This window comes from Lepidochelys kempii, chromosome 10, assembly GCF_965140285.1.
Source record: "Lepidochelys kempii isolate rLepKem1 chromosome 10, rLepKem1.hap1, whole genome shotgun sequence".
NCBI classification, from domain to species: Eukaryota; Metazoa; Chordata; order Testudines; family Cheloniidae; genus Lepidochelys; species Lepidochelys kempii.
Window position 1 is genome coordinate 79,835,971 of NC_136389.1, and position 25,128 is coordinate 79,861,098.

The following is a 25,128-nucleotide window of genomic DNA, read 5'->3' on the forward strand; positions in this document are numbered from 1 at the left end:
ATAAATATCTTCAATCTTCTATTGTTTGGCAAGTAGTGAGAGTCTCCATACTTTAGAAGCTGGATGGGTCACAAGGAACAGTCAGTGTTGGCATGGGCACCGTACTATAGATTTTTAATGTTTAAAATAGAATACATGGGTCATAGTTCAATATTAAAGGGCAATTTAACTTAACTTTGAGGTGAAACTTCCTTAGAATAAACCTGCTTATCATCTAGGTATTGTCTACACTAAGGGCTTTCCCTTTCCAAAGTTTCCCACTGGATCTAACACCAACTCCAGTAGTAATTCTGGGAGCCCTAGCCAGTGATCCCACAGTAACCCAGGTATCAAGTTCCCTTTTAATAAAGTTTAGCTACATTTAAGACTTTTTTTTCTTCTTCCAAAACACACCTTTCACTTGCAACCCCCCCCCCCCCCATTATGCTTTCTGATAGTTTAGTGTCCACTGTTGTTTAGTCTAATTGCTCATCTATGGTTTAGTTTACTTTCACTGCACCCTCCCTCCCTCCAAAGCATTTGCAGCAGTGGTCACAAACAACAAAAAGACACTCCACCAAGTCAATAGAATATTTATTTGTTGTAAATCCACAGTACAGACTTTAGAACTTAAGTGGATAAGCCTGATGAGTGCATTATGCTGCAGCCTTTGACTTCTTTTCTTGTTTGTTTTTGTGCTGTAGAGGGGGAGGGAAAAAAAAGATTAGTCTTCAGAAACATGCACAGAATATATAATAAATAACGCTTAGATTAGGCATCTAACTTGAGTCTCACATTTTGAGCGTGGCGCAGGATAGTATTGCGTCGCATTGTTTTGGCATATGGATTCAGTTTTATCATGACTCTCAAGTTCTTCAGAGGATTCTTCTTGAGAACTCTACGGTGAATCTTTTTACTGTAAAAAGAATTCTCAATTAGTGTACTTCATGGAGATACAAAACAGTTACTTAAGAGTTGGAATACATTTTACTAAACTCTTTTCTTCCAGAAAAGTGGACCTATCCTTAATTGTCAAAAGACCATGTCACTGCAGTGTCTGAAGGACACTGATAATATCTGTGGTCTTAAATCCAGACACCGTGTATATTTAGTTCGGTAAGGTAAAGTTAAAAGTCAGAAAAACAAGGAAAAAGTGAAGGATTATACTACACGATGTATGGCACTCAGCTGGGAAGGGACTGTCCACATTAATATATTTCATTTAGCTTGGAAAAAATGAAATGGAAGCCTAGCCAGTTTCACTTTCTGGTTTTCATACATTAACACAATATTGTATTTTCCTGGTTGTAAAAACACTGGACAAGGTGTAAATTCCTACCGAATAGTTGAAAAATATGGAAGTGTTTCTAAATATTCAATTTATAGCCAGCTACTTGACCATGTACCCTGAATTAATCTACATAAAGCCAAGTTCTTCACATAAATAGATTTTTAAACCAAGAAACGAAAAGGATAAGAACATTCTGGTTTGCCATGTTGAGTGTCCTACACCCCCTCATCCCAAAAAGTTGAATAAGTGTTCAAATAAATCCTTGTACTTTGTAATCAGATAAAAATAATTACTTTGGTGCACGCAGGGCCTTCTGGATCTCCTGGCTTTTTAAGATTCTTCCAAGGTCTGTATTGGTCATCTTATGCATTGGTAGGCTACACAAAACACAAACATTTAGAATCAAAATTAGGTGGGGATATTTAATCTGTACTCAATTTTATGAAGAGCCAGCTATTTAGGAAACCTTACATCCTCAGTTAAGACTAATCTTACCACTAAACTAAAAGTTACAGAACTTTTGTGTTGACTAATACCATATCACTTGTCAGAATTGTCTTACCAAAATTTTTAGCCAAGTCAGTTTCTAGGTATACATACTTATAGTCACTCTTTAGGGTAGCAGGTTTGCGCCAGGTACCATACAATTCATCCAACTTGCGGAAGGCACTTTCAGTCCAAATGCAGAAACGCCCAACATGGCCACCTGGAGCAAGTCTCAAAAGATTCAGCTTGTTTACATTGAGAAGAGTAATTCCTAAAATGAGACAAGATCACAGTATTTGTATTTCATTTGATACAATAGCAAAATCAGAACAGTTCAGTCCACAAAAAGCAAGTATGGGTTTACTAGTTTTAAAGGCTTTATACTACAAAGATATACAGGCATCAAGATTACAAAACAATGTATGAAATTTAATTTTACAAATGATATTTGAAAGGACAAAAAAATTGAGATTGTATCCGTATCAGCAAGTTATCTTTCTGCTCCATAGGAATATTTTATCAAATAAATGAAACATTTTATCTAATCATGCCAACAATGCCCTTAAATGTACTAAACACATTCTTTCAAGGTACAGTATCCGGCACTTCACCAACCAGAAAGCTCTATTAACCAGCATTTCTGGTATCGCCCAATACAAGTCTTCAATCTAGTAACCGGGACTAGTCCACTGCCCAGGAGGTTATGCAACTGCACATTGTGCACTCTACTTTTATGCAAAAGAGGCAGAAGACAAGCAAGCTGATATCAGGGATTTATTCAAAAAAGCAGCTTCCAGGGTGTGTCATAGGGTCATTACAGATTCAGCCCAATCTCCTACACCTTCTAAATCTACAATGATAATTGTAGATAATTGATAATGACGACCCTGAGGTACTGCAAGAGCCTGAAGTGCCTTCTGAATCAAAGATTAAATTTTATTCAGTATAGTTTTAGTGTTAAGTGTATTTTTAGTGATCTGGGTGTATGCCAAGTGCTGCCCATAGCGATACATATTGTCATAAGATAACCTGCATGCCAGATAAAGCTTTTACAGATACGTATACATATACACACGCTCACTGAATTCAAAATAGTAGTCAGAACTTCCACAAAATCATGCGTTTCAGAAACACGGACCAATGAAGTGGAATCTCATCATTCTAGGTACTCTCATCCAAACAGAAGATCAGAGCCTCCCGATAATAAACATACTGCCATTTGTTCAGTAATTCAAAGTTACCTGGGATATTTCTAAAAGCCTTGATGATGCCATTGTCCTCATTATAGATAATGCAGGGTCCCCTGCGCTGGATGCGACGGCGATTCCTCATTTTACCCTTCCCAGCACGCATACGCTGAGAGGCATAAACCTATGCAGAAAGAGAACATCTAGAAATCCACACAGTACAATTCCCACTATTAAGAGGTAGCAAAATCAAGTAGTCAGATTTTCACCATCATCACTGTTCATCTGAAACACGGACCAGTGAAAAGTTCATCATTCTGGAGATAAATTAGGCTATTAAAATGCTTTTCTATGCAACACTGAAATGAAGAGTCTTAGAAGGAAGCGGGCAGTGATGTGAAGCAGCATAGTGAAAGAGAAATTTGCATTGTTCGGCTATAATTTGGTTTGAACCTACTAAAGTTTGTCAAGCATTTAATTCTTAGCAAAGTGAAGTCAAGATATGAGTAGAGCATATAAAAGCAAACATCAAAATTTATATTATTTACTAACTGAATTATAGCAAATGAAGACTCTTTAGAGCCAACATATTAATTTACTAAGCTGCAGTCTGGCATGAGCAATGTTTTAATGGGAATTTAAAGGTTTACTTGTACTGACAGTAATCAACTCACCTTTTTAATGTCATTCCATGCTTTAAGCTTTTTCAGAAGCAGAACAGCTTCCTTGGTTTTCTTGTAACCCTCAACTTTGTCCTCAACTACCAGAGGAAGTTCTGGGACCTCCTCAATGCGGTGGCCTGATAAACATTTTATGAGAATTTGATTATAAATTATCTATTCTTTTTTGCCCACACAAATCCCTATGTAATAATGAGCATGTATAGCAAAAGCAGTAATGCAAACTTCATCACAGGACCCCACTGGTGTCCCCTCAAATCACATCTATAGGGACTACTTCTAGGGCTGAGGTTAGTTCAACCGGTCTTGGGCCTCTAATAAGAGTAAATCATAGTGGCGATCTGGAATGTGACTCAAAACTGGTATTTCTGCAACTGGCTATCATAAACTACCAGGGCAAGATTCACATCAACGACAGGCTGTTTCCATTCTGTTTTGTATAACCTCAATGTACTGTTTTTTCAGCTTTACTCAACATATATGCTCCTTTTATTTGAAACACTTCACATGAAGTGGATACCATTAAACAAGTTGTACTGTAATACTGTACAACACTCAACTTCTTTGGAGTGAACTAAATTACCCCATGACCCAAAAAAAAGGGTTTCTCACTTTATCATACAGCCTATCTTATCCATTAGTTTATACCAATGGCAATAAATAAATTGTTGGCACGTTGTGCAGCAGTAAACAGCAAGCATTCTGGAATTTTCAACATACCCACCTTTAGACATGACCAGTGCTGGGAGAGCGGAAGCTGCCAAAGCAGAACAGATGGCATACCGTTTTTGAGTTGTATTTACTCTGCGGTGCCAACGTCGCCAAGTCTTGGTTGGGGCAAACATACGGCCTCCGCGACACATCTATGCATCCACAGTTAAGAATAAAACTTTTCAAGTGTTTTTACAGAACAAGACATTTTAAAGCCTTGCTCAGCATTAGCTATTCGTCAACCATCTGTACCAGCTCACTGACAGCAGGCAACTGTCACTGAGTACAGAGTAAGACTCAAATTACAACATCATGGCAAGCTAAACAAACAGCAATGTGTATCTCAAAAATTAAAGTATCTTTCCTCATGGTAACAACGAGGAGTCCAGTGGCACCTTGAAGACTTAACAGATTCCTCACGGTTATCAGTTAATTGTTTTATACATTAAAATACATTTGAATCCACACAAGTGGATCTGTAGCCTTCATATTACTACAGACTTTTGAACTTTTTATGATGCAGTGCAATCTACAGTACATGTAGAAAGAGGAAGACCCTTCACATTTAGATAATCCTGGTAATTAAATCAGAAGATTTCTGCTTCCCCACTCAAAGAGTTCAATTTTACACCGACTCAATAGTCACAACCAAAATCAGAAGGATACATTTCCAAAAGCACCTTGGCCAGAGCGATGAGTTCCACCACCTCGCACTCGGGGAATACGAGCAACAGCTCTTCCAGTACCCCAAGATTCAGCACTGGTCTGATGTCCTGAAACAATAACATTTTTAAATCATCAATAAGAGTCCAGAGAAAGTGAAACAGTATTTTTTCTAAGTCACAGGAATAAAGACCTCAAGATAATCAGAACTTCCACTGATATCATATAGTTCAGAAACACGGACCAATGAAGTGGAATCTCATCATTTATTTCTATGCAGTGAATGAATTAAGACAGATTTCGAAGCTTGAACATCAATTTGCACAGAGACAACAACTGACACTATACTATTAAACTATCAAAATGTGAATGTAAATTACAAAATTCACTGAACTTTAAGATGGATATACCAAACATACATATTTTCACACCAAGTAGGTTTATGCCTGTTTAGTACTTGGATGGGAAACTCTGAAGGAAAACTTGTAGCATCAGCCCTCCCTGTATCAGGCCATGATCAAGAATGTTGTCTCTTAAATAGAATGTAAAACTGAGATGATGACCTAACCACCAATGGCAATCTGGTATTCTATGGCAGTGGTTCTCAACCAGGGGTACGTGTACCCATAGGGGATACATCAATTCATCTAGATCAAGGTTTCTCAACCTGGGAGTCCTGAGCCCAGGGGAAGGAGGGGGTGGTGGCATGGGATGGATTTAAGGAGGGCTGGAAGTGCAGGGCTGGTGTTAGACGGTGGCAAGCAGGGCAGCTGCCTGGAGTCCTATGCCACAGAGAGCCCCACAAAGCTAAGTTACATGCCTCAGCCCTGGGCGGTGGGGCTTGGGCTTCAGACTCCTGAAAGGGGTACAGAAGTCTGGAAAGCTTGAGAACCACTGTTTTATGGCACTTCTCATAACAGGGTTGTTAACTGATTTTGCCTAGCAAAAATTCCTCTGGTGGTTCTAACTGGCTAAGATACTTTCTGCAGTGTTTGTTTCTGGTTCCACACCAGAGGTAGCTGCAGCTCTAAGTCCTTCTGGTTGTACGGTACTATGTAAATTAAGTCCTGATAGTTTTAGAGCTAAACTTAAAATTCAAATAATGTAAGTGGCATGTATACAGTAAGTTGACAAGTATTATATATTAATGTAATAAAACAACAATCCTGATCTAAATGAACCTAATCAAATTCTGTAGACAAATCATACCTGCAAGTTCACTGACAGCATAGGGTTGTCTATTGTTCTTGCGCAAATTGGTATGAACAAAGTTCACGACATCAGGGCGAATAGGAGCCTTAAATACAGCAGGCATGGTGACATTTTTGCCTGATACCTCCCCCTTTTCGGAGTACACAGATATTAATGGACGAGTACAAGCCTGAAAAAGACAAGAGTTTTCTTCAGCACCGATACGTTAAGTGGTTCAGATTCAAAAACGTGTTAAAAATATTGCTCAGGGTCAAATGTCTTCAGTTCAACAGCGCCAGCATGATGACAGCAGGCAACTGTCACTGAACACTGGATAAGACGCAAATTATATCATCATAGCAATCACTGTTTCCTTTTATATTTATACCAAACGCCTTCATAACACTCTACGAGTAGTCACAGACACACTTGGGAGATCAACACATTTCAGCTTCAGCAACGATGTAAATCTCGCTATCTGTTTTACAAATACGATATCCATACTGAATTTTATTTACAGATACCTAATACAATGTATTAGTAATCTTTTCATTAAAACAAGTTCATTTATGAAATCTGTGCATTTTGGAGCTTTTTTGGTGCTGTAACTAGGAACTTAAAAGTTATTTCACTTACAAAATTATCTTGGAAACCTGAAAAACCAACCAGGCCCAGTACTGCTTTCCCTCCAGTGTCTAATAAGGACCTCAAATATATATGACCAATATTTTGGAAACAAACTCCCGGCCTCAACAAAATGGTGTGGATCGGCCATTAACGTTGTGAGTGAGGAAATATTTTTCATTCCAACCAACTTCTGTTGTGAAAAAAAGAACAAGGTTTCAAGCTACAGAGAGCTCTCCTTCGAGTCACTAACACTGTTTGGCAATACTAAAGGCTTCTCCTTCCCTCCTAAAGGGAAGGAGAGACCTTTAGTATTGCCACACAGTGTTAGTTTTGCTCATATGAGCATTTAGCTAACAACTATGATACATACTATATACTGCAAAAATTCCTAATAATGAAAGTGTCAATTACACTAATTTCCAACACTGACTACATCATGACAGCAATTACGACCTCTTCATCAGCTAGATCTGTGGGCTAGGCTGGCAGCAGACATGGAACTACAGGCTGCTCAAGCCAGGTTCTTGCCTCATGCTACAACGTGGAAACTTGTAACATGATTTCACCCCAAGCGTTTTTCAAACCCTGTATTTTTTCTGGGTGGAAGGGAAGAAGTGGGACGGGGAGAGAGAACAGGGCCCGCATAGTCTATTGTTAACAGTCCTATATCCAACCCTTCCATGCTTTAAGAAAGGAACAGGCAAGAAGCGGATTAAGCCGAAGCCAGGCTGGACCTGTCCACATCTGTAGCCCCCCCTCTTCCCCCACTACAAAGAGACTCTCAGGCGGGGCCCAGAGCTGAGCTACGGGGTCTCAGCCATGGCCCGTTCCGCAGGAGCCAAGCCCGTCTCCATTCCCCCATCGCACACCGGCCTGCTCCCCCAGATTACGTCTTCCCTCCCGCCCAGGCCTACTACGCTCCCCCACGCCGGCTCCACGCGGCAGGCCGACCGCTGACGACTCCCAAGATGGCGGCCGTCCGCCCCGCGGTCGGTGCCCTCCACCCGCAGGCGGCCCAGCTCTGCCCACCGATTCCTGTTCCCCGCTCCTTGGCTTACTACTCGCCCCATTCCCCGGCACCCCCCTGTCGACCTGCCACCCGACAGCCCAGGCCCACAGGCCGCGCCTCACCATGCTGGCAGAGGAGCCTCCGGCTCTCCCACCTCACTCCGCCACGGCCCCAACCGGAAAAGGAAGGACCGCTTACTGCCGTCTCCTTATAAGTAACCCTCCACCGCACCCTTCCCTAACCCATCCCTCCCACACTTGCCAGGGACCGGCACGAAAGCAAGTCTTCTAATGTCCCATCCACCGTCCGATTGAGGTTGTGGAGATATTCTCATACCACAGCCTCCCAGGCTTCCCATCCCTCCCGAGCCTGGGGACTATTTTTTGGCGGATGGATTCCGAGGCGGGGCTGACAAAAATTATAATATGAAGGGAAGGGCTTTTTAAAAATAAAATAATGATGATAAACGCGACAAAAATAACGTACAACGAATTGCTAGAGCTCAACAAATTAAAATAGTGTTTTCTGAGCCCGGGCTGTGCTGGGTGTAGTCCCGGCTGCAGGGGCCGTGACCTCGGAGGGGCGGGAAGGCGCGGAGTTCGCTTCGCTTTCCCGGACTGGGAGGCCGGCAGGGCGGGCAATGGGCTCCCACCGGCACCAGGCGGCCCTGCGGCTGTACGACTGCCTGCTGCAGTGAGTGTCCCCGGCGGCTGGCCCAGTCCAGGCCTCCCCGAAGGGGTCCGGCAGCTGCCCGGCTCCGGGCCGCTCACTGAGGGGCCGGGAGACGGTCGCGGGGGGGCGGCGGCGGGAAAAGGAGACGGGCTCGTGAGGAAAAGGCCATCGGGCCTTCCGTTGGGGGCGGCGGGGGGCGGTCGGTGACAGGCCCATGGGGCTCCCGGCTGATGCGCGGGGTGGCTGCCTGCGGGGCCGCGAGCGGCACGCAGCGGACACCCCCGGGGCTGGCCCCACCGGAGCCCTTGCAGCCCCGATCCAGGGGGCGGCAGCTTTGAGCGTTAGCTGCAGCTGGCCCTGCCTGGGCTGGGGCCTCTTATTGCCACTGCTTGGGTGGAGCTGGTCATCGGCCTCGGAGCAATTGCCTTCGCAGACGGTTACATATGATAAATGGGGAGGGGTGCGGGGCTCTCGGGCTGTGCTTTGGCCCCTGCCCTGAGTCATTTCCAGAGCAGGGGAGGTAGGCTGGTTCCGCCAGAGGCTGAGGATTTTGCGATCCAGAGTCCATCATAGAATCATAGAATATCAGGGTTGGAAGGGACCTCAGGAGGTCATCTAGTCCAACCCCCTGCTCAAAGCAGGACCAATCCCCAATTAAATCATCCCAGCCAGGGCTTTGTCAAGCCTGACCTTAAAAACTTCTAAGGAAGGAGATTCCACCACCTCCCTAGGTAACACATTCCAGTGCTTCACCACCCTCCTAGTGAAAAAATCTTTCCTAATATCCAACCTAAACCTCCCGCACTGCAACTTGAGACCATTACTCCTTGTTCTGTCACCTGCTACCACTGAGAACAGTCTAGATCCATCCTCTTTGGAACCCCCTTTCAGGTAGTTGAAAGCAGCTATCAAATCCCCCCTCATTCTTCTCTTCCGTAGACTAAACATCCCCAGTTCCCTCAGCCTCTCCTCATAAGTCATGTGTTGCAGTCCCCTAATCATTTTTGTTGCCCTCCGCTGGACTCTTTCCAATTTTTCCACATCCTTCTTGTAGTGTGGGGCCCAAAACTGGACACAGTACTCCAGATGAGGCCTCACCGATGTCGAATAGAGGGGAACGATCACGTCCCTCAATCTGCTGGGAATCCCCTCCTTCCGGACTGTAAGTGCTTCAGAGCAGGATTTGCCTCTGTTTCTGTGTCTTAGGCCTGCTCTACACTTAAAAATCAGACTGACCTCACTAGGTCGCTGAGGGGGTATGAAACATTTCATGCCTTCAGTGCCATATTTAAAATTTTTATGACAGCTAATGTTAAAATTGTATAATATACAGGTTGAGAAAAGAGTGTTTGTACATCTGGGTATAGTGTTTAGATTATCCACAAATTCAAGGTTTGTTTTTAAAGTCATAAGATACGTATAGTGCATAATCAGCAATAACCCAAATTTAGGTGAATGAATTTAAGAATACAGTTTAGATATTTGGCATCCAAGTATTCGGGTACGTTACTCATGAAAAAAGTTATACAGAGAATTGGTGGTGGAAAGCAAAATATATCAATGAGTGAAGATTGTCCCTCAGTAATTGAGAATTTAGGATAGGTTGTCCATTTAGAAAAAAACAGTCCATCAGGAAAGTATTTCAGTTACTTTCCTGATAGCTCAGTGTTTTGAGCATTGGCCTCCTAAACCCAGGGTTGCGAGTTCAATCCTTGAGGGGTCCATTTAGGGATCTGGGGCAAAAATTGGGGATAGGTCCTGCTTTGAGCAGGGGGTTGGACTAGATGACCTCCTGAGGTCCCTTCCAACCCTGATATTCTATGATTCTATGACTGCACTTCTCATCGGCACTCCAGCTTATCCCTCTTGGTATTGCTGAGGTCCAGTGATGTGTTCTATGTAGATGTCCCTGACCACCTGATGGCGTCCGACGCCATGAGTTGTTGCATCAGCTGAGCATAGTGTTGACCAACTTCACATTCTCTCAGCATTCCCTCATTACTGGGGTCCCATGTGCCCAGGGCTCCGACGATCAGTGCGTGAGTTTGAACCTTGTAGCCCCTAGTTCTCAGGGTGTCTATTACATTGACCTAACATCCAGTATAGATGTGGCTTGGCTGACGAAAGGAGTCTTCCATGGACCTTGCTACTGCTTCTTGGAGAGGTGGATTAACTATATCGATGAAAAAGCTCTTTCCGTTGAAGTAGGAAGTGTCTACACTATGGCAGTACAGTGGCTCTGCTGTAGCAGCTGTAGGGTTATCAACCCTCCTGGTTTGGCCAGGAGTCTCCCAGAACCAGTCTCGATCTCCCGGAGGCTACTAAAGCCAATCCAGGAGATTTTAGGCCACTAAAAGTCTGGCGATGCGGTGGGACTAAAGTAGGCTCCCTACTTGCCTTGGCTCCGTGCTGTCCCTGGAAGTGGCAACATGGCCCGCAGCAGCTCCTAAGAGGAGGCATGGCAAGAGGGGGGTGTCTCTGCACACTGCCCCCACCCGGAGCGCCAACTCCTCAGCTCCCATTGGCCAGGAACAGGGAACCGCAGCCAATGGGAGCTGCAGGGGCAGGGCCATCTGAGGTAAGTGCTGCCCGGCCAGAGCCTGCACCCCTGCCCCAGTCCCCTCCTGTACCAGAACTCCCTCCCAGAGCCTGCACCTCAATCTCTTTCCCTAGCCCTGAGCCCTCTCCTGTACCCAAACTCCCTCCCAGAGTCTGCACCCTGAACCCCCTGCCACACCCCAACACCCTGCCCCAGCCCTGAGCCCTCTCCCACACCCAAATTCCCTCCCAGAACCTGAACCCCCTGCCCCAGACCTGACCCCCCTCCGGCACCCAAACTCCTTCCCAGAGCCTGCACCTGAACCCCCTCCTGCACCCCTGTCCCAGGCCCCTTCTGCACCCAAACACCCTCCCAGATCCTGCACCCCCTCCTGCACCCCAATCCCCTGCCCCAGCCCTGAGCCCCCTCCCACACCCAAACTCCTTCCCAGAGCCTGCATCTGAGTCCCCACCTGCACCCCAACTCTCTGCCCCAGGCTCAGCCCAGAGCCTCCTCCCATGCTCCGAGCTCTTTGGCCCCAGGCCAGAGCCCACACCCCAGCCTGCACCCCTGCCCCAGCCCAGTGAAAGTGAGTGAGGGTGGGGGAGAATGAGCGAGGGATGGGGGCTGGAGTGAATGGGAGGGCCTCAGAGAAGGGGCAGGGGTGTGGCCTTGGGGCAGGGGGCGGGGCAAGGGTGTTTGGGTTTGTGTGATTAGACAGTTGGCAGCCCTAAGCAGCTGTAGTGTACACATGACGTTCTACATTGCTTAACAGGCTGTCAGCTCTAGCCACATAATTGTAATAGGAGATTAATACAGTTATTAAGAAGTTGGTATCATCTATACTGGGCAAAGTATTATGGCTGATTGATTAATTTAGTAAAATGAGAGAGTAATGGCAGGTGAAGCTAGCTGCAAAAAAGTGAGTGGCTCCTGGGTAGAAGAAACTGCAGTCAGTCTTGGTCTTGCCTTGGTTTGGTGCAAACTTGGGTTTCGATTCTAGAAAGGGATCCGTGTGATCCCTACATGGAGTTCCACATAGGCACACTGGTCTGTTCATGTCTTTCCCTTTGAGGACTGGGGCCTTAATATAATGTCAGAAATAACACCTTAAATTCTAGTGTATTCAAAGTGTTATACCTGAAACTTGTTACTGCTTTCTAGGAAAAAAAGGAGTTTTTCTTGATGGCATTGCAGAGAATATTGAGCGAGAACTGGGAAAAGGAAGAGAAGTGAAACTAAGGCCTTGTCAACACTAGAAAGTTATACTGCTTTATATACAATACTATATGCTCCCCCCGCCGGCCTCCACAATGTGGATGCAGTAAAAAGGTGTTTTATATTTGTTTTGTTATTCCCATAAACTATACCTGTATAAAGCACCTTTATACACTGGTATAAAGGTATAATTTAACTGTGTTCATGCTAGAGATTGCACTAATATAACTGGATTGGTTTAAAAAAAAATTCACAAGCCTAACTGAAATAGTAATACTGGTTCCAAAAACTGTGTGTAGACCAGGCTTAATGCATTTTTAAAAAGAGTAGTTTACTTTAAGAAATGCCAGAAAATTGAGTCTTAAAACATATCTAAAACTTAAAACACTGGAAAAATACCGAGGCTTTGTTTAGATTAGAGTTTTTGGTGCTGTTGTAACCTGAGTTAACTGCTAACATACATATGTAGCCTAGGCGAACCATGACCTGGAATAAACATTTGTGTCTTGGATGAAACATTTTTGGAGTGTCTATGTCAGTATGTACATTCATCTTGGTTAACTCAAGTTATATGGCAGTCATTTAACTTGAGTTATAACAGGCCTGATAATTCATGTCTAGATGAGGGTTGATAGGTTGTGTGAAGCTCTCCATTATATTTTAGGGTCTCTGTCCTGTCCAGCTCTGACAGTATGTAAGTTCTCCAAAGGAAATCTATATGCTGTAAGAAGTGGTATTGGTGTTGCTTTCAGTGCTCTGATAGCGCAGTAATAGATATGGCAAAAAAGCCTGAATTGAATGGTTGCTATTTTTCTCCTCTATAATTACTGAACTTTTGCTGCAGTGTTTTAGATGAGGTGTGAAAACAAATAGCTTGATCAGTTTTGGTCATTAAAAGATCTCGTGGTTGCTTGTCAGAGTTACGGGTATTAACCAGTAAGAGTAATAATATACTGAAATTGGAATATTCCTATTGTTCTTCACTTCCACTTCTCAAACTAAATTTTTGCTGCTGCCTTTCAGTGGTAGATTAGTGATCCATATTCATGCTGCCTGTAAACTGCATTTGGATGCCTCATGGTGAAAGGAGTTAACAGTACATTGTCAGCAAAAAATTACTCTCCATCTGAATACTTTTTACCCATTGTTGTTTCCAGTAACACCTAAGATTAATATAACTGAAAGAGACTGAAAAATAAGACTTTCTCTACATTTGGAATTTGTTTACTCTGCTCACATGGCACAATTTTGTGTTAAAATCACTGACTATGCTGGAGAAATAGTAAAGTAAGTTTTCCCTTCTATTTGTGAGTGTCTCTCACGGCAACAGGGGAGAGAAACACATTTTTAAAAAAACAAGAATTGGGAAGATACAGACCTGATCTTGCAAACTGAGGTGGGTCAATGCAGAGCTTCATTAAATTCAGTGGGGTCTGCTCCCATGGAGGAACTTGCAGGGATCAGGGCCTATGATTGTAGAACCACAGAGACTGTTAAGGAGACTCCGGCAGCTGTTGAACTTGAAACTTTTTATTTTTCTAAAGTTTTTAAATTGACTAGATTTGAAATAGATAATTCATGTAGTGTAAATGTAGTTTTATTTGGAGTCCGTAGTGTGCCGTAGAGTAAACTAAGCTCTGAGGCTCATTTGCTTTCTAGTTTTTAGAGACAAATGTATCATTTGGGGAGGGGGGGAAAGAAAAAATAAACTAAGTGAATATTTTGTTTTATTTCAGAGTATATAATGAAGGAAACAAAGGTATCCCCAAAGACCCGTTTCCCTTTGAGGTAAATACATTTTTAAAAAAAAATAAGCTTAGAAGTGGTTTGAAAAATTTCTAAAGATATGTCAGAGACCATTATTTATTTTTAAATTTATAACAAATGGGTGTGTAGAAGAGAAGCATCTAATCTTGGGATCTAGGCAAATTTGGCATAATTTTAAAAATGAGTAACATTTAAAAACAGCTTTCTCAAAGGTAGGAAATAAATAGCTGAATAGAAATGACAAATCAAACAGTACCCTTAGTGCACTCCTTTTCTTTTCATATTCAAAAGCCTGAGTAAAGAGCTATGCTTTGCTGCATGCCTTGAAAGCAACAGATTTGGGCTATTTGGGATCAGCTCAGGGACTGAATTCCAAACTTTAGAACCACTCATGGAGAAACTGTCATGAGAAACTCCTCCTCTGTTTTATATCAAGGGGATTACATCTTGAGTACCTCCACTGACTGCAGCTGCAACAGCATGGCATGCGAAGATGGCAATCTCTTAGGTCTTAAGCTATTCGGGGTTTAATAGGTCAATTAAACCATACATTTCCCCTGGAAACCAATAGGCAGCCAGTACAGATTCAGGAGCTGCGATTCATGATATGATGTTATTAAGTGGCTTGCAACATTCTGCATCATCTTAAATTTCTCAGTTGATAAGGTTTAGCTCCATGTAGAGTACATTGCAGCTGTCTTATCTTGAAGTGAGAAAGGCATGGATTATTAATGAATGGTTGAAATTATAGTAGAAAATAGTTTGTTATGTAATTAGTTGTTTTTGAAATATTTATAAAAAAAATGACTTCTAAACACAACGTGTAAATGCAATACATTAAAAAAATGTTCTTTTCTTTTGGCAGGCTGATATCCAAGTATGTTTGGTTGATGCGGGTTGCGGAAGTCCCTTAGAATGTTTTTGGAATGGAAACAGTATGATATTCATTATGCAGAAAGTGGTAAGTGGGTTTTTTTTGTTTTTGTTTTAAAACTAGAGCTTTATGTTTACATCCCTGGAAACGTCCAAATATATTCCAATTTTCAGATTTACATGTGCATTTCTTTTAAAGGGATATGTTGAATTCACTGACCAAATGGAAGAATCACAAATAGATGATGCCACTTATATTTCAGAGTTTGCACCACAGAAGGATTCTGGACCAGTTGCTCTGTCTGTTACAAGAGCAAAGTAAGTTTCCATAGTTTTATCTTTTTGTTTAAAAGCAGTTTTATACCTTATTCAACACAAAAGTAAATTCTGTGCAGCAATGTAACTAGCATACTAGCTGTTGCGTATAGCTAAACTAAACAGGCAGCAGGGGATGGATCACTTCAAGATTACCTGTTCTGCTCCTTCCCTCTGAAACACCTGGCGCTGGCCACTGTCAGAAGACATGATACTGGGCTAGATGGGCCTTTGGTCTGACCTAGTATGGCTGTTTTTATGTTCTAGCTAATCATAGGAATTTGCAAAGCTGTATATTAATGGGGAGATGACTGTATTTCATCATGGAAAGGGAGCTCATACCTACTAGAAATATTAATAACTGAAGGAGTAATAAACCTGATATAGCAAAGGCACTTGTGAGCAGTCCCATTAACTTAAATTGGATTGCTCATGTGTGTAAGTGTGCAGGACTGAGACGTAAATGACTTTACTGTTAATACACTAGATTTTGAAGTAGAGTTAACAGAAAGGGGTTAGCTAACATCATGTTAAATTTTGTTAATGATTGTTCTTTTATTTCCAGGCAACTGATTTCACTCTATACAATGGCACAAAATCCAAACATGACCCATCTGAAGATAAGCAAACCAGTTGTGCTTCCTCCCCTGTGGGTAAGATGTGACAGCTCTGACCCTGAGCATACCTGTTGGCTAGGAGCTGAGCCTCTCAAAAATGGGAAAAAAATCACAGGGATCAGTTTTCATACGGTTACATGTAATGGTAAGTTCCTCTTGGCTATAACGTTACACAGTCAGCCATTCCCCAAAGTTGAAAGAGGGGAGGACAAGAAATAAATGAGAGTTAATACAGTAACAACCAATATTCCCATGATGGGTGTCCACTTGTGCTCTATAATCTAAATTTTCATTTTAAAATAATTGTCTCTAGCCCAAGTGGTATCAAAAATAACCTTCAAAGTGTGAACGGAATGCAATCAATGCAGTGGTATTGTGTCAGACTGTCTGCAGAGCTGTACCAACAACTTTTAGGGAAGTGAGAATTTCTCCCATTCATTTCACTTATATATAGTAACTGAACCCTACAGAACATTTAAAAATGCCATTAATTTGCACTGCTAATTGTATAAAAGCAATAGAGGGATGATAGTATTTTGAAGAATAGCTTTACGGTGAATGGCACCTTACTCTGGTGTCACAAGTGAGCAGAATTTGCATTGTGAGAATACCGCCACTTATTTTTTCCATTTTGATCACTTAATATTTACATCTGAGTGCTAAATTCAATTTGTGGTTAGCATTTTCTGAAAGTCTCTCTTCCTTTCCCAGGTCCTACAGCTGATATAACCTGTTTTGCAAGTCTAGAAGACCTCAAAAAGGCACACAAAATCAGACATCGCTCATCTATTGTAGGTTTTTCATGCTTTCCCATGCTTTGAATATTGTAAATTTAATTATTTTAGTTGTAAGATTTTTGTATATTTGTTAATTTGTGGGACTTTTTGGTTAGCTTTATGGGTGGTGTTTATATCTTGATTTGTGTGTGGATCTGTAGCACTGTGAGCTCCTGCTAATCTGGGAAGCAAGGGACCACACGTGGTACCTAACTTCTGGATGTGCGACATTGCAGTTTGTTTGTCTGACACTAGCCAAGTTTTATTTTTAAAGTTCTCTTATAAATGTTTGATTGATGGAACACCTGCCCAGTACTATGTTGATTTGGCATTTTAGGGCTCTTTTGCAGGCTTCAGGAAGTATCACATAACATTCTTTTGAAAATAATCCTTAGAATGGTAGATCTGTTTTAAATGTCTATTTAAAATATATTCATTCTAGGTGGCAACCAAAGGCTTTGCTCAATATGAGCTTGTTCGATCCACTACATTGGAGGATACAGGGATTGAATCAGAGAGTAATATATATATTGATATTACATGGAGTATTGTGGATAAGATTTTACAGACACCTCCACTCACTGCAGCAGCAACATTGGTAGGAGAAAGCCTTTGTCACTGTTTATACCAAGTATTGTAGATCACAGAAAATATGCTAATTTTTGCTAATTACATTATTGTTGCAGTAGCAATATAGTATGTTGATAACATTCATAATAAATAGTTCATGAGTTTTGTTAATAAGGTTTTAGCAAATTTGTATTCCAAACTCAAAATCTGATGTGTATTTTTGGAATTTTCAGAACATTAGACTGGAATCTGGGGACCCCAGGAGTCCTGTGTTCCAGTTACATAGAGAACTGCAGTTTCTGATTGTAAGTATAAATGTGAAATTTCCAATTTATATCAGTTTGGTTGTCAACAATCTGCAAGGAATGGTATTTTTTACGTTTTTTGTGTTCACAGAGTCATAGAAGATTAGGGTTGGAAGGGACCTCAGGAGGTCATCTAGTCAAAAACCCTGCTCAAAGCAGGACCAACCCCAACTAAATCATCCCAGCCAGGGCTTTGTCAAGCTGGGTCTTAAAAACCTCTAAGGATGGAGATTCCACCACCTCCCTAGGTACCCATTCCAGTGCTTCACCACCCTCCTAGTGAAATAGTTTTTTCTAATATCCAATCTAGACCTCCCCCATTGCAACTTGAGACCATTGCTCCTTGTTCTGTCATCTGCCACCACTGAGAACAGCCGAGCTCCATCCTCTTTGGAACCCCCCTTTAGGTAGTTGAAGGCTGCTGTCAAACCCCCCCTCACTTTTCTCTTCTGCAGACTAAATAAGTCCAGTTCCCTCAGCCTCTCCATGTAAACCATGTGCCCCAGCCACCTAATCATTTTCGTTGCCCTCCGCTGGACTCTCTCCAATGTGTCCACATCCTTTCTGTAGTGGGGAGCACAAAACTGGACGCAATACTCCAGATGTGGCCTCACCAGTGTGGAACAGAGGGAAATAATCACTTCCCTCGATCTGCTGGCAGTGCTCCTACTAATGCAGCCCAATATGCCATTAGCCTTCTTGGCAACAAGAGCGCACTGTTGACTCATATCCAGCTTCTTGTCCACTGTAATTCCCAGGTCCTTTTCTGCAGAACTGTCGCTTAGCCAGTTGGCCCCCAGCCTGTAGCAGTGCATGGGATTCTTCCATCCTAAGTGCAGGACTTTGCACTTGTCCTTGTTGAAACTCATCAGATTTTTTTTGGCCCAATCCTCCAATTTGTCTAGATCACTTTGGACCCTATCCCTACCCTCCAGTGTATCTACCTCTCCCCCCAGCTTAGTGTCAGTCACTAACTTGCTGAGGGTGCAATCCATCCCATCATCCAGATCATTAATAAAGATGTTGAACAAAACTGGCCCCAAGACCGACCCCTGGGGCACTCTGCTTGATACTGGCTGCCAACTAAACATAGAGCCATTGGTCACTACCCATTGAGCCCAATGATCTAGCCAGCTTTCCATCCACCTTATAGTCCATTCATCCAATCATACTTCTTTAACTTGCTGACAAGAATACTGTGGGAGACTGTATCAAAAGCTTTGCTAAAGTGAAGGTATATCATGTCCACCGCTTTCCCCATATCCTCCGAGCCAGTTATCTCATCATAGAAGGCAATCAGGTTGATCAGGCATGACTTGCCCTTAGCGAATCCATGTTCCTGATCACCTTCCTCTCCTCCAAGTGCTTCAAAATGGATTCCTTGAGGACCTGCTCCATGATTTTTCCAGGGCCTGAGGTGAGGCTGACCAGTCTGTAGTTCCGTGGATTCTCTTCCTTCCCTTTTTTTAAAGATGGGCACTATATTTGCCTTTTTCCAATTGTCCGGGACCTCCCCCGATCGCCATGAGTTTTCAGAGATAATGGCCAATGGTTCTGCAATCATATCAGGCAACTCCCTCAGCACCCTCAGATCCATTGCATCTGGCCCCATGGACTTGTGCATGTCCAGCTTCTCTAAATAGTCCTTAACCTGTTCTTTCACCACTTGGGGCTGCTTACCTCCTCCCCATACTATGCTGCCCAGTGCAGCAGTCTGGGAGCTGACCTTGTCTGTGAAGACCAAGGCAAAAAAAGCATTGAGTACTTCAGCTTTTTCCACATTTTCTGTCACTAGGTTGCCTCCCCCATTCAGTAAGGGTCCCACACTTTCCCTGATCATCTTCTTGTTGCTAACATACCTGTAGAAACCCTTCTTGTTACCCTTCACATCCCTTGCTAGCTGCAACTCCAACTGTGCTTTGGCCTTCCTGATTACACCCCTACATGCTTGAGCAATATTTTTATACTCCTCCCTAGTCATCTGTCCAAGTTTCCACTTCCTGCAAACTTCCTTTTTGTGTTTAATCTCACCGAAGATTTGTCTGTTAAGTCAAGCTGGTCGCCTGCCATATTGTCTATTCTTTCTGCATATCGGAATGGTTTGTTCCTGCGCTCTCAATAAGGCTTCTTTAAAATACAGCCAGCTCTCCTGGACTCCTTTCCCCCACAATTAGTCTCCCAGGGGATCCTGCCCATCAGTTTCCTGCTTTTCTGAAGTCCAGGGTCTGTATTCTGCTGCTATCCTTTCTTCCTTTTGTCAGGATCCTGAACATGACCATCTCCTGGTCACTGCTCCCCAGGTTGCCACCCACTTCTTCTATTCCTACCAATTCTTCCCTATTTGTGAGCAACAGGTCAAGAGGAGCATGGCTCCTGGTTAGTTCCTCCAGCCCTTGCACCAGGAAGTTGTCCCCAATACTCTCCAAAAACTGCCTGGATTGTCTGTGCACTGCTGAATTGCTCTCCCAGCAGATGTCAGGGTGGTTGATGTCCCTCATGAGAACCGGGGCCTGCGATCTGGAAACTTCTGTTAGTTGTCCGAAGAAAGCCTTGTCTACCTCCTCCTCCTGGTCTGGTGGTCTATAGCAGATGCCCACCACGACATCACTCTTGTTGCTCTCACCTCTAAACTTAACCCAGAGGCTCTCAACAGGCTTTTCTCCAGTTTCATGCTGGAGCTCTGAGCAATCATACTGCTTTCTTACATATAATGGAAGTCCTCCACCTTTTCTCCACCGCCTGTCCTTTATACCTTTAAACAGTATATCTTTGTCCTTTATACAGTTTATACCCATCCATGACAGTGCTCCAGTCATGTGATTTACCCCACCAAGTCTCTATTATTCCAGTCACATCATAGTTCCTTGACTGTGCCAGGACTTCCAATTCTTCCTGCTTGTTTCCCAGGCTTCTTGCGTTTGTGTACAGGCACCTAAGATAACTAGCTGATTGCCCTGCTGTCTCAGTGCGAATCAGGAGGGCTCCCCTGTTGCACCCTCTTTCCCACTTACCTCGGTGCTTAGGTCTCCATCCCTTGGCAAACCTAGTTTAAAGCCCTCCTCACTAGGTTAGCAAGCCTGCCTGCGAAGATGCTCTTCCCTCTCTTCGTTAGGTGGATCCCATCTCTTCCAAGCAATCCTTCCTGGAACAACGTTCCAGGGTCAAAGAATCCAAAGATCTATCTCTGACACCACCTGCGCAACCGAGCATTTACCTCCACAATTGGATGGTGTTCTTATTTAGAATCTCCGTAGCTGTTTAAAAGGTTCTTTGAAATTACATGAATATATTTAATGCAAAATAATTTTTAATGCAGTGTTAAGGTTGAGAAATAAAGAACACACAAATCAGAACATTCCAAACATGTCTAACACAGCATTAGCTTGGCAGTATTGCATACCATATACATTTCTTGGTGGAATTTTCATATGGTGGGTAATTTTTCTTTGCAAGTTTAATACACTTTTATATTCTCTGTTATGTGCAGAACCTCAAACAAAATAAGTGTCTCTGGATTTTTTTGTGCTCTTAGGTTCTGGCTGAAGGCTTGAAGACTGGTGTGACTGAATGGCCTGAGCCTTTGGTAGCTGAATCAGCGGTTGAGCTTGTCCAGGAACTTCTGAATGGTATTTTTGTTTAATAATTTGAGATGCTATGATTGGGTGAAATTGTGTGGAGAAGGGCAAATCCTGTAATCAAAATTTATGTTAAGAAAAAAATTGCAAGGGACTTAAAATTTCACAAGAATGAAATGAAAATGCCACATAAGATTATGATAGTATTGGAACTGCAAATGGTAATTTATAAAGGTACTGTAGTCCACCAGAAGTGTTCAAGAAACAGTTTACTTTGTATACCTCTAACTCTCCTGGTGAAATCATGAGAGTCCTGTGCAATGGGTAAACCTTAGTGTTTTTCCCATGTTGTGGAAAATCGGAAGAAAAAATGAAATGAGACAAATAAAAATCTCTTGTACAACAGTTTACAGACTGAGACAGGAAAGACACATGTAAACATAGTGGCCAAGATTTCAGTGACTAGTGATTTCAGTACACCAATCTTTGTGTGCCCAACTTGTGTTATCCAAAATTATCCTGAATTTCAGAAAGTGCCAAATGCCCACTCTTTGAAAGTACATCCTTTTTAAGGTGCCTCAAACGGAGGCTTCCAAAAATCACTAGTAACTTTTAAAAATTCTGGCCACTAAGCGCAAAATTCATGTCAGAGAGGCTACAGACATGCAAGTTTAAGATTATAGAAAATGGATATAGAAGAAGAGAAACGGAGAACTTTAGAATGAAACTGAAAATATCCACAAATTTGCATATAGACTAACAGAGAAGCAAAAAAATGTAAGGAAGAAAACCAGAGATGTTGATGAACAATAAAACCATCGTTTCAGCATTAGTGAAGAGAGGATAGGTGTTAACAAGCTATCACTAGGCAACTATTGTAAAAGTTATTGTAAAATATTGTATATTTATTGAATATTGTAAAAGTAAGTGTGAAAAACTGACAAAACAATTTACTTTAAAAATACACAAGAAGGGACCATCCCAGACTAAACTGTCCTTAATTGATGGGCATATAGAAATAATATAACAAATCCTTCCATTATGCAGCTGAATGTATTAGATGCAGGAGAGTGGTGATTTCTTTTCAACGCATGTGTGCACACCTCCAAACCCTTCTCTTCCACCTCCCCGCCCTTGAGGATGGCAAGGAACCCATGACAGCATTATGAACTCTTTTTTAGTGGGTGAGGATTTTTTTTCATAAGTCTGATTAGATCATCCACCTGAGGTCCCTTCCAACTCAAATATTCTATTTTCTAATATAGAATAGAAGAAACAGTGTATAGAAAGACTCACAAAGAAAGATAATACCTGTCAGTATTTGTTAGTAGGACCAAAATTGTAACATATCTGAGACTCATACTGTTGTTCAGCTGTACATGATTATAGTGGTGCAATTCCTTTCCCTCCCCCTTCTAGATTTAAAGAATAAACTGGATGGATTTAATACATCGGTACATAAAAATGATGCAGAGGTATGTGTATTTTCAGTCATCCTCTTGTTTCTTTCACTGTCTCTGCAGTACTTTGAAAATTTCCCCTGTTGTCCTGACTCAGCAGGAACTGTAGGAGATCTATTGTTTCAAAGTACATGTAGCCGTTGGGCACTTAACTGAACGCGAAATGCCATTTGTGCCTTTTCAAAATCTCTCTCAATATTTTATAATTTAGCATTTTCCCCGGAGTTTTACTTAGCTTTTAGTACTTGATTGTTATGTTCAAAGAGAAGTAGCTGTGATCTTCTCCAGCAGGCAACACCAATCCTGATGGATAAGAGTGGATTAACTCCACAAAGGTCTGCTTCCTTCTCTCTCTTCCTCTTTACCTATGGGTTGGAGATTTCTCTCTCTGATTTCTTCCAAACACGATCACTTTTCATCATCTTAATCTTCCCCTCTCATCTCCTAAAGTGATCAGTCTCATGCTGCTATTTGACCTTCTTGCATGAAGCGCTTTGATCTCTGTGCCAGTTTCATTCTGCCGCTGGTTTGACTCTCCAGTGGTCCATGGCCTACTGGAGGGTCTGGAAACTGGCAAATTTATCTTTCTAGCTGTTTACGTAACACACACCACTATGGTAATTTCCTGCCTTAAATAACTTCATACAATTTTGTAGGGATTTTAATATTTTTAGTAGTTATTTAGTAATTATGTTAGTATTTTTATTTATTTGTCTTCCTCCCTCCTCACAAATAGTTGAGTTTTTTTTCTTTTTATGGGATGGTTAAGTCAAATAAATTTTCCATTTTGATTGCAAGTCTGTGATTTAATGTACAGCAACAAAATCATAAACTTTAGTCCTGCATCAAAGATCATGGGGAAAACCATACGCTCAGAATAATTTTTTTTTTTTTTGTATTTGGTGCATTGCAAGTCATATATTAAAAAAAAAAAAACCAAAATCACCTGTGAAACCTGTGCAGTAGTAGTTATATCTTTTACTGGTGCTTCTCTAATTCCATCACTGCAGCTGTTTATGACAGTACTTCCTGTCTATACTAGTATAGCCAGTTGTAAGTCACAGTGGAGTCAGCGTCCATTTTTACTCATTCTAGGCAAGAATTCTGGTCAAGCTCTGCCTTGCAATGGCCAGAAACCCTTCTTCCCAACATGAATGTCTTTTTGAGGGCACATAACCTTTAGGAATTAGCTGTTTCCCAAGAGGTTAGGACTGTGGCTCCTCACTGGTTTGTTAAGACTTGGTAAAAGCATGTTTCTTAATTGGTATGAAATACGTTTATTTATCGAACTACTGATTGGGCAGGAGCAGAAATATTAATCTTGAGAATAGACTTGGCCATTGGAGAGGATTTGATTTATGTGCATCTTTAGAACAGCGGTGTGCAAACTGGAGCATATAAGATTCTCTGGGGTTTGTGTGAAGAAACTGGGATCCTGTGAGTCCTGCAGAACCCACTATCATAACAGTGGGAACAGGATAAAAATAGAATGGGTATTATGGGGCAAGACAGGAGCGGGATTAAAAATATAGTCCTCTTGCACTGCAAACAACATGAATGCCCTGCCTAGCAGCCACCCAGCTCTTAAGGCAGCACTGTTGCCAGTAGTAGTGCAGAAGTAAAGGTGGCAATAGAGGGTGGGATGCAATAAATTCTGTGAATGATAAGGGGGGGCACGATTGGACAAGTTTGCACACCACTGCTTTAGAATGTTATGACAAATGTTTGACTTCATTTTGAAGGAGCATTTTCAAGTAAAACTCTCTCTTTCAGAAAGTCCAGTGTGACTCTGCTGCAGTGGACAGTTCAATAAAATCACTTTTTAATGAGCGAGGAGACCTGGATTTTGCTGAACAATTGTGGTGCAAAATGAGAAAGAGTAAGTGTTTTTTCTCACTGCCTTTATAACTTTTACACATTTCCTATACCACTTTTTTATACATATTTTAAGAAATTGGTATAAGTTTCTCCAAGTTTTAAGAACTGATTAACTCTTCAGGATGGTTATGCCATAAACAGGCTTAAGGATCATTGTCATTCATTTAATCATAAGATAGTATGCTCTATTTACGATATTATAGGAAAGTATGGTGACTTGTGGTATGTGCACATTTTCTCTTTGCCAAGTTGATTGTTGGTTCTGTTTAGCAATAAATAGTGCATACTTACTTTGTTAGTGACAGCCATTTATCTATAAAATAGACTTTACTGGGGCTCACGGAATATATTTAAAGTAGGTAGTTCCTCAGAAAATGTTATAGATGTCAACCTTTGCAAATAATATATGCAGTCTTGAGGGCCTATTAATTAAATCAATTACTGTTTTTTTTATTAACAAGTGACAGTTTTGTCACATAAATGCCTTTTTTACTTGTAGGGCTGACTTGGAAGTCATGATCATTCTTTTCTGATGTGAATATTGCCACATTAATGAATGCCTTTGTAACATCAAAAGCAGATGACTAAAATGTACTCTATACAAATGTATAATATACCCTACTCAGGTATATCAGTACTTGATGGTTTCTGCTGATGCAGAATGCAGACACTCCTCTCTTAAGTGAGGCAAGCAGTTAAGAGCATATATTAGTTTCTGTGGAGCATGAAGCATTGTTAT

The 25,128-nt window shown here is 41.9% G+C and overlaps 2 protein-coding genes and 4 non-coding genes across 13 annotated transcripts in view; 1 reads left to right on the forward strand and 5 right to left on the reverse strand.

The window, feature by feature from the left end:
* Window positions 1–556: 556 nt before the first annotated feature.
* On the reverse strand, window positions 557–8,026 carry RPL4 (ribosomal protein L4). The gene is made up of 10 exons (XM_073304404.1): window positions 7,947–8,026; window positions 6,207–6,378; window positions 5,001–5,107; window positions 4,348–4,486; window positions 3,618–3,742; window positions 2,998–3,127; window positions 1,871–2,027; window positions 1,564–1,647; window positions 775–895; window positions 557–677 (listed from the first exon to the last, which is right to left on the reverse strand). The coding sequence occupies exons 1-10, from the start codon at window positions 7,947–7,949 to the stop codon at window positions 636–638; spliced, it is 1,080 nt and encodes a 359-aa protein (XP_073160505.1). The 5' UTR covers window positions 7,950–8,026; the 3' UTR covers window positions 557–635.
* LOC140895212 (small nucleolar RNA SNORD18) lies at window positions 2,851–2,921 on the reverse strand. The gene has a single exon (XR_012154147.1). It is a non-coding gene; the product is annotated as a small nucleolar RNA SNORD18 (small nucleolar RNA).
* Window positions 4,553–4,652, reverse strand: LOC140895213 (small nucleolar RNA SNORD16). The gene has a single exon (XR_012154148.1). It is a non-coding gene; the product is annotated as a small nucleolar RNA SNORD16 (small nucleolar RNA).
* LOC140895211 (small nucleolar RNA SNORD18) lies at window positions 5,197–5,268 on the reverse strand. Its single transcript, XR_012154146.1, has one exon. It is a non-coding gene; the product is annotated as a small nucleolar RNA SNORD18 (small nucleolar RNA).
* LOC140895214 (small nucleolar RNA SNORD16) lies at window positions 6,451–6,550 on the reverse strand. Its single transcript, XR_012154149.1, has one exon. It is a non-coding gene; the product is annotated as a small nucleolar RNA SNORD16 (small nucleolar RNA).
* Window positions 8,027–8,419: 393 nt separating the features above from the next.
* ZWILCH (zwilch kinetochore protein) overlaps window positions 8,420–25,128 on the forward strand; it is a 28,033-nt gene continuing 11,324 nt past the window's right edge. For 3 of the 8 annotated variants that reach the window (XR_012154107.2, XM_073304405.2, XM_073304407.2), the window contains exons 1-11: window positions 9,494–9,658; window positions 13,990–14,041; window positions 14,886–14,981; window positions 15,093–15,211; window positions 15,774–15,970; window positions 16,537–16,616; window positions 17,044–17,199; window positions 17,405–17,476; window positions 21,009–21,102; window positions 22,471–22,526; window positions 24,285–24,390. Coding sequence is in view for 7 of the 8 variants with exons in the window: in XM_073304405.2 (XP_073160506.2) it covers window positions 9,597–9,658; window positions 13,990–14,041; window positions 14,886–14,981; window positions 15,093–15,211; window positions 15,774–15,970; window positions 16,537–16,616; window positions 17,044–17,199; window positions 17,405–17,476; window positions 21,009–21,102; window positions 22,471–22,526; window positions 24,285–24,390 (1,090 nt within the window). In the remaining variant the exon portion in view is untranslated. Of the gene's footprint in view, window positions 8,518–9,493; window positions 9,659–10,783; window positions 11,075–13,989; window positions 14,042–14,885; window positions 14,982–15,067; window positions 15,212–15,773; window positions 15,971–16,536; window positions 16,617–17,043; window positions 17,200–17,404; window positions 17,477–21,008; window positions 21,103–22,470; window positions 22,527–24,284; window positions 24,391–25,128 lie in introns of those variants that run through there. The other 5 variants (XM_073304406.2, XM_073304409.2, XM_073304413.2 and 2 more) reach the window with 5 other exon arrangements.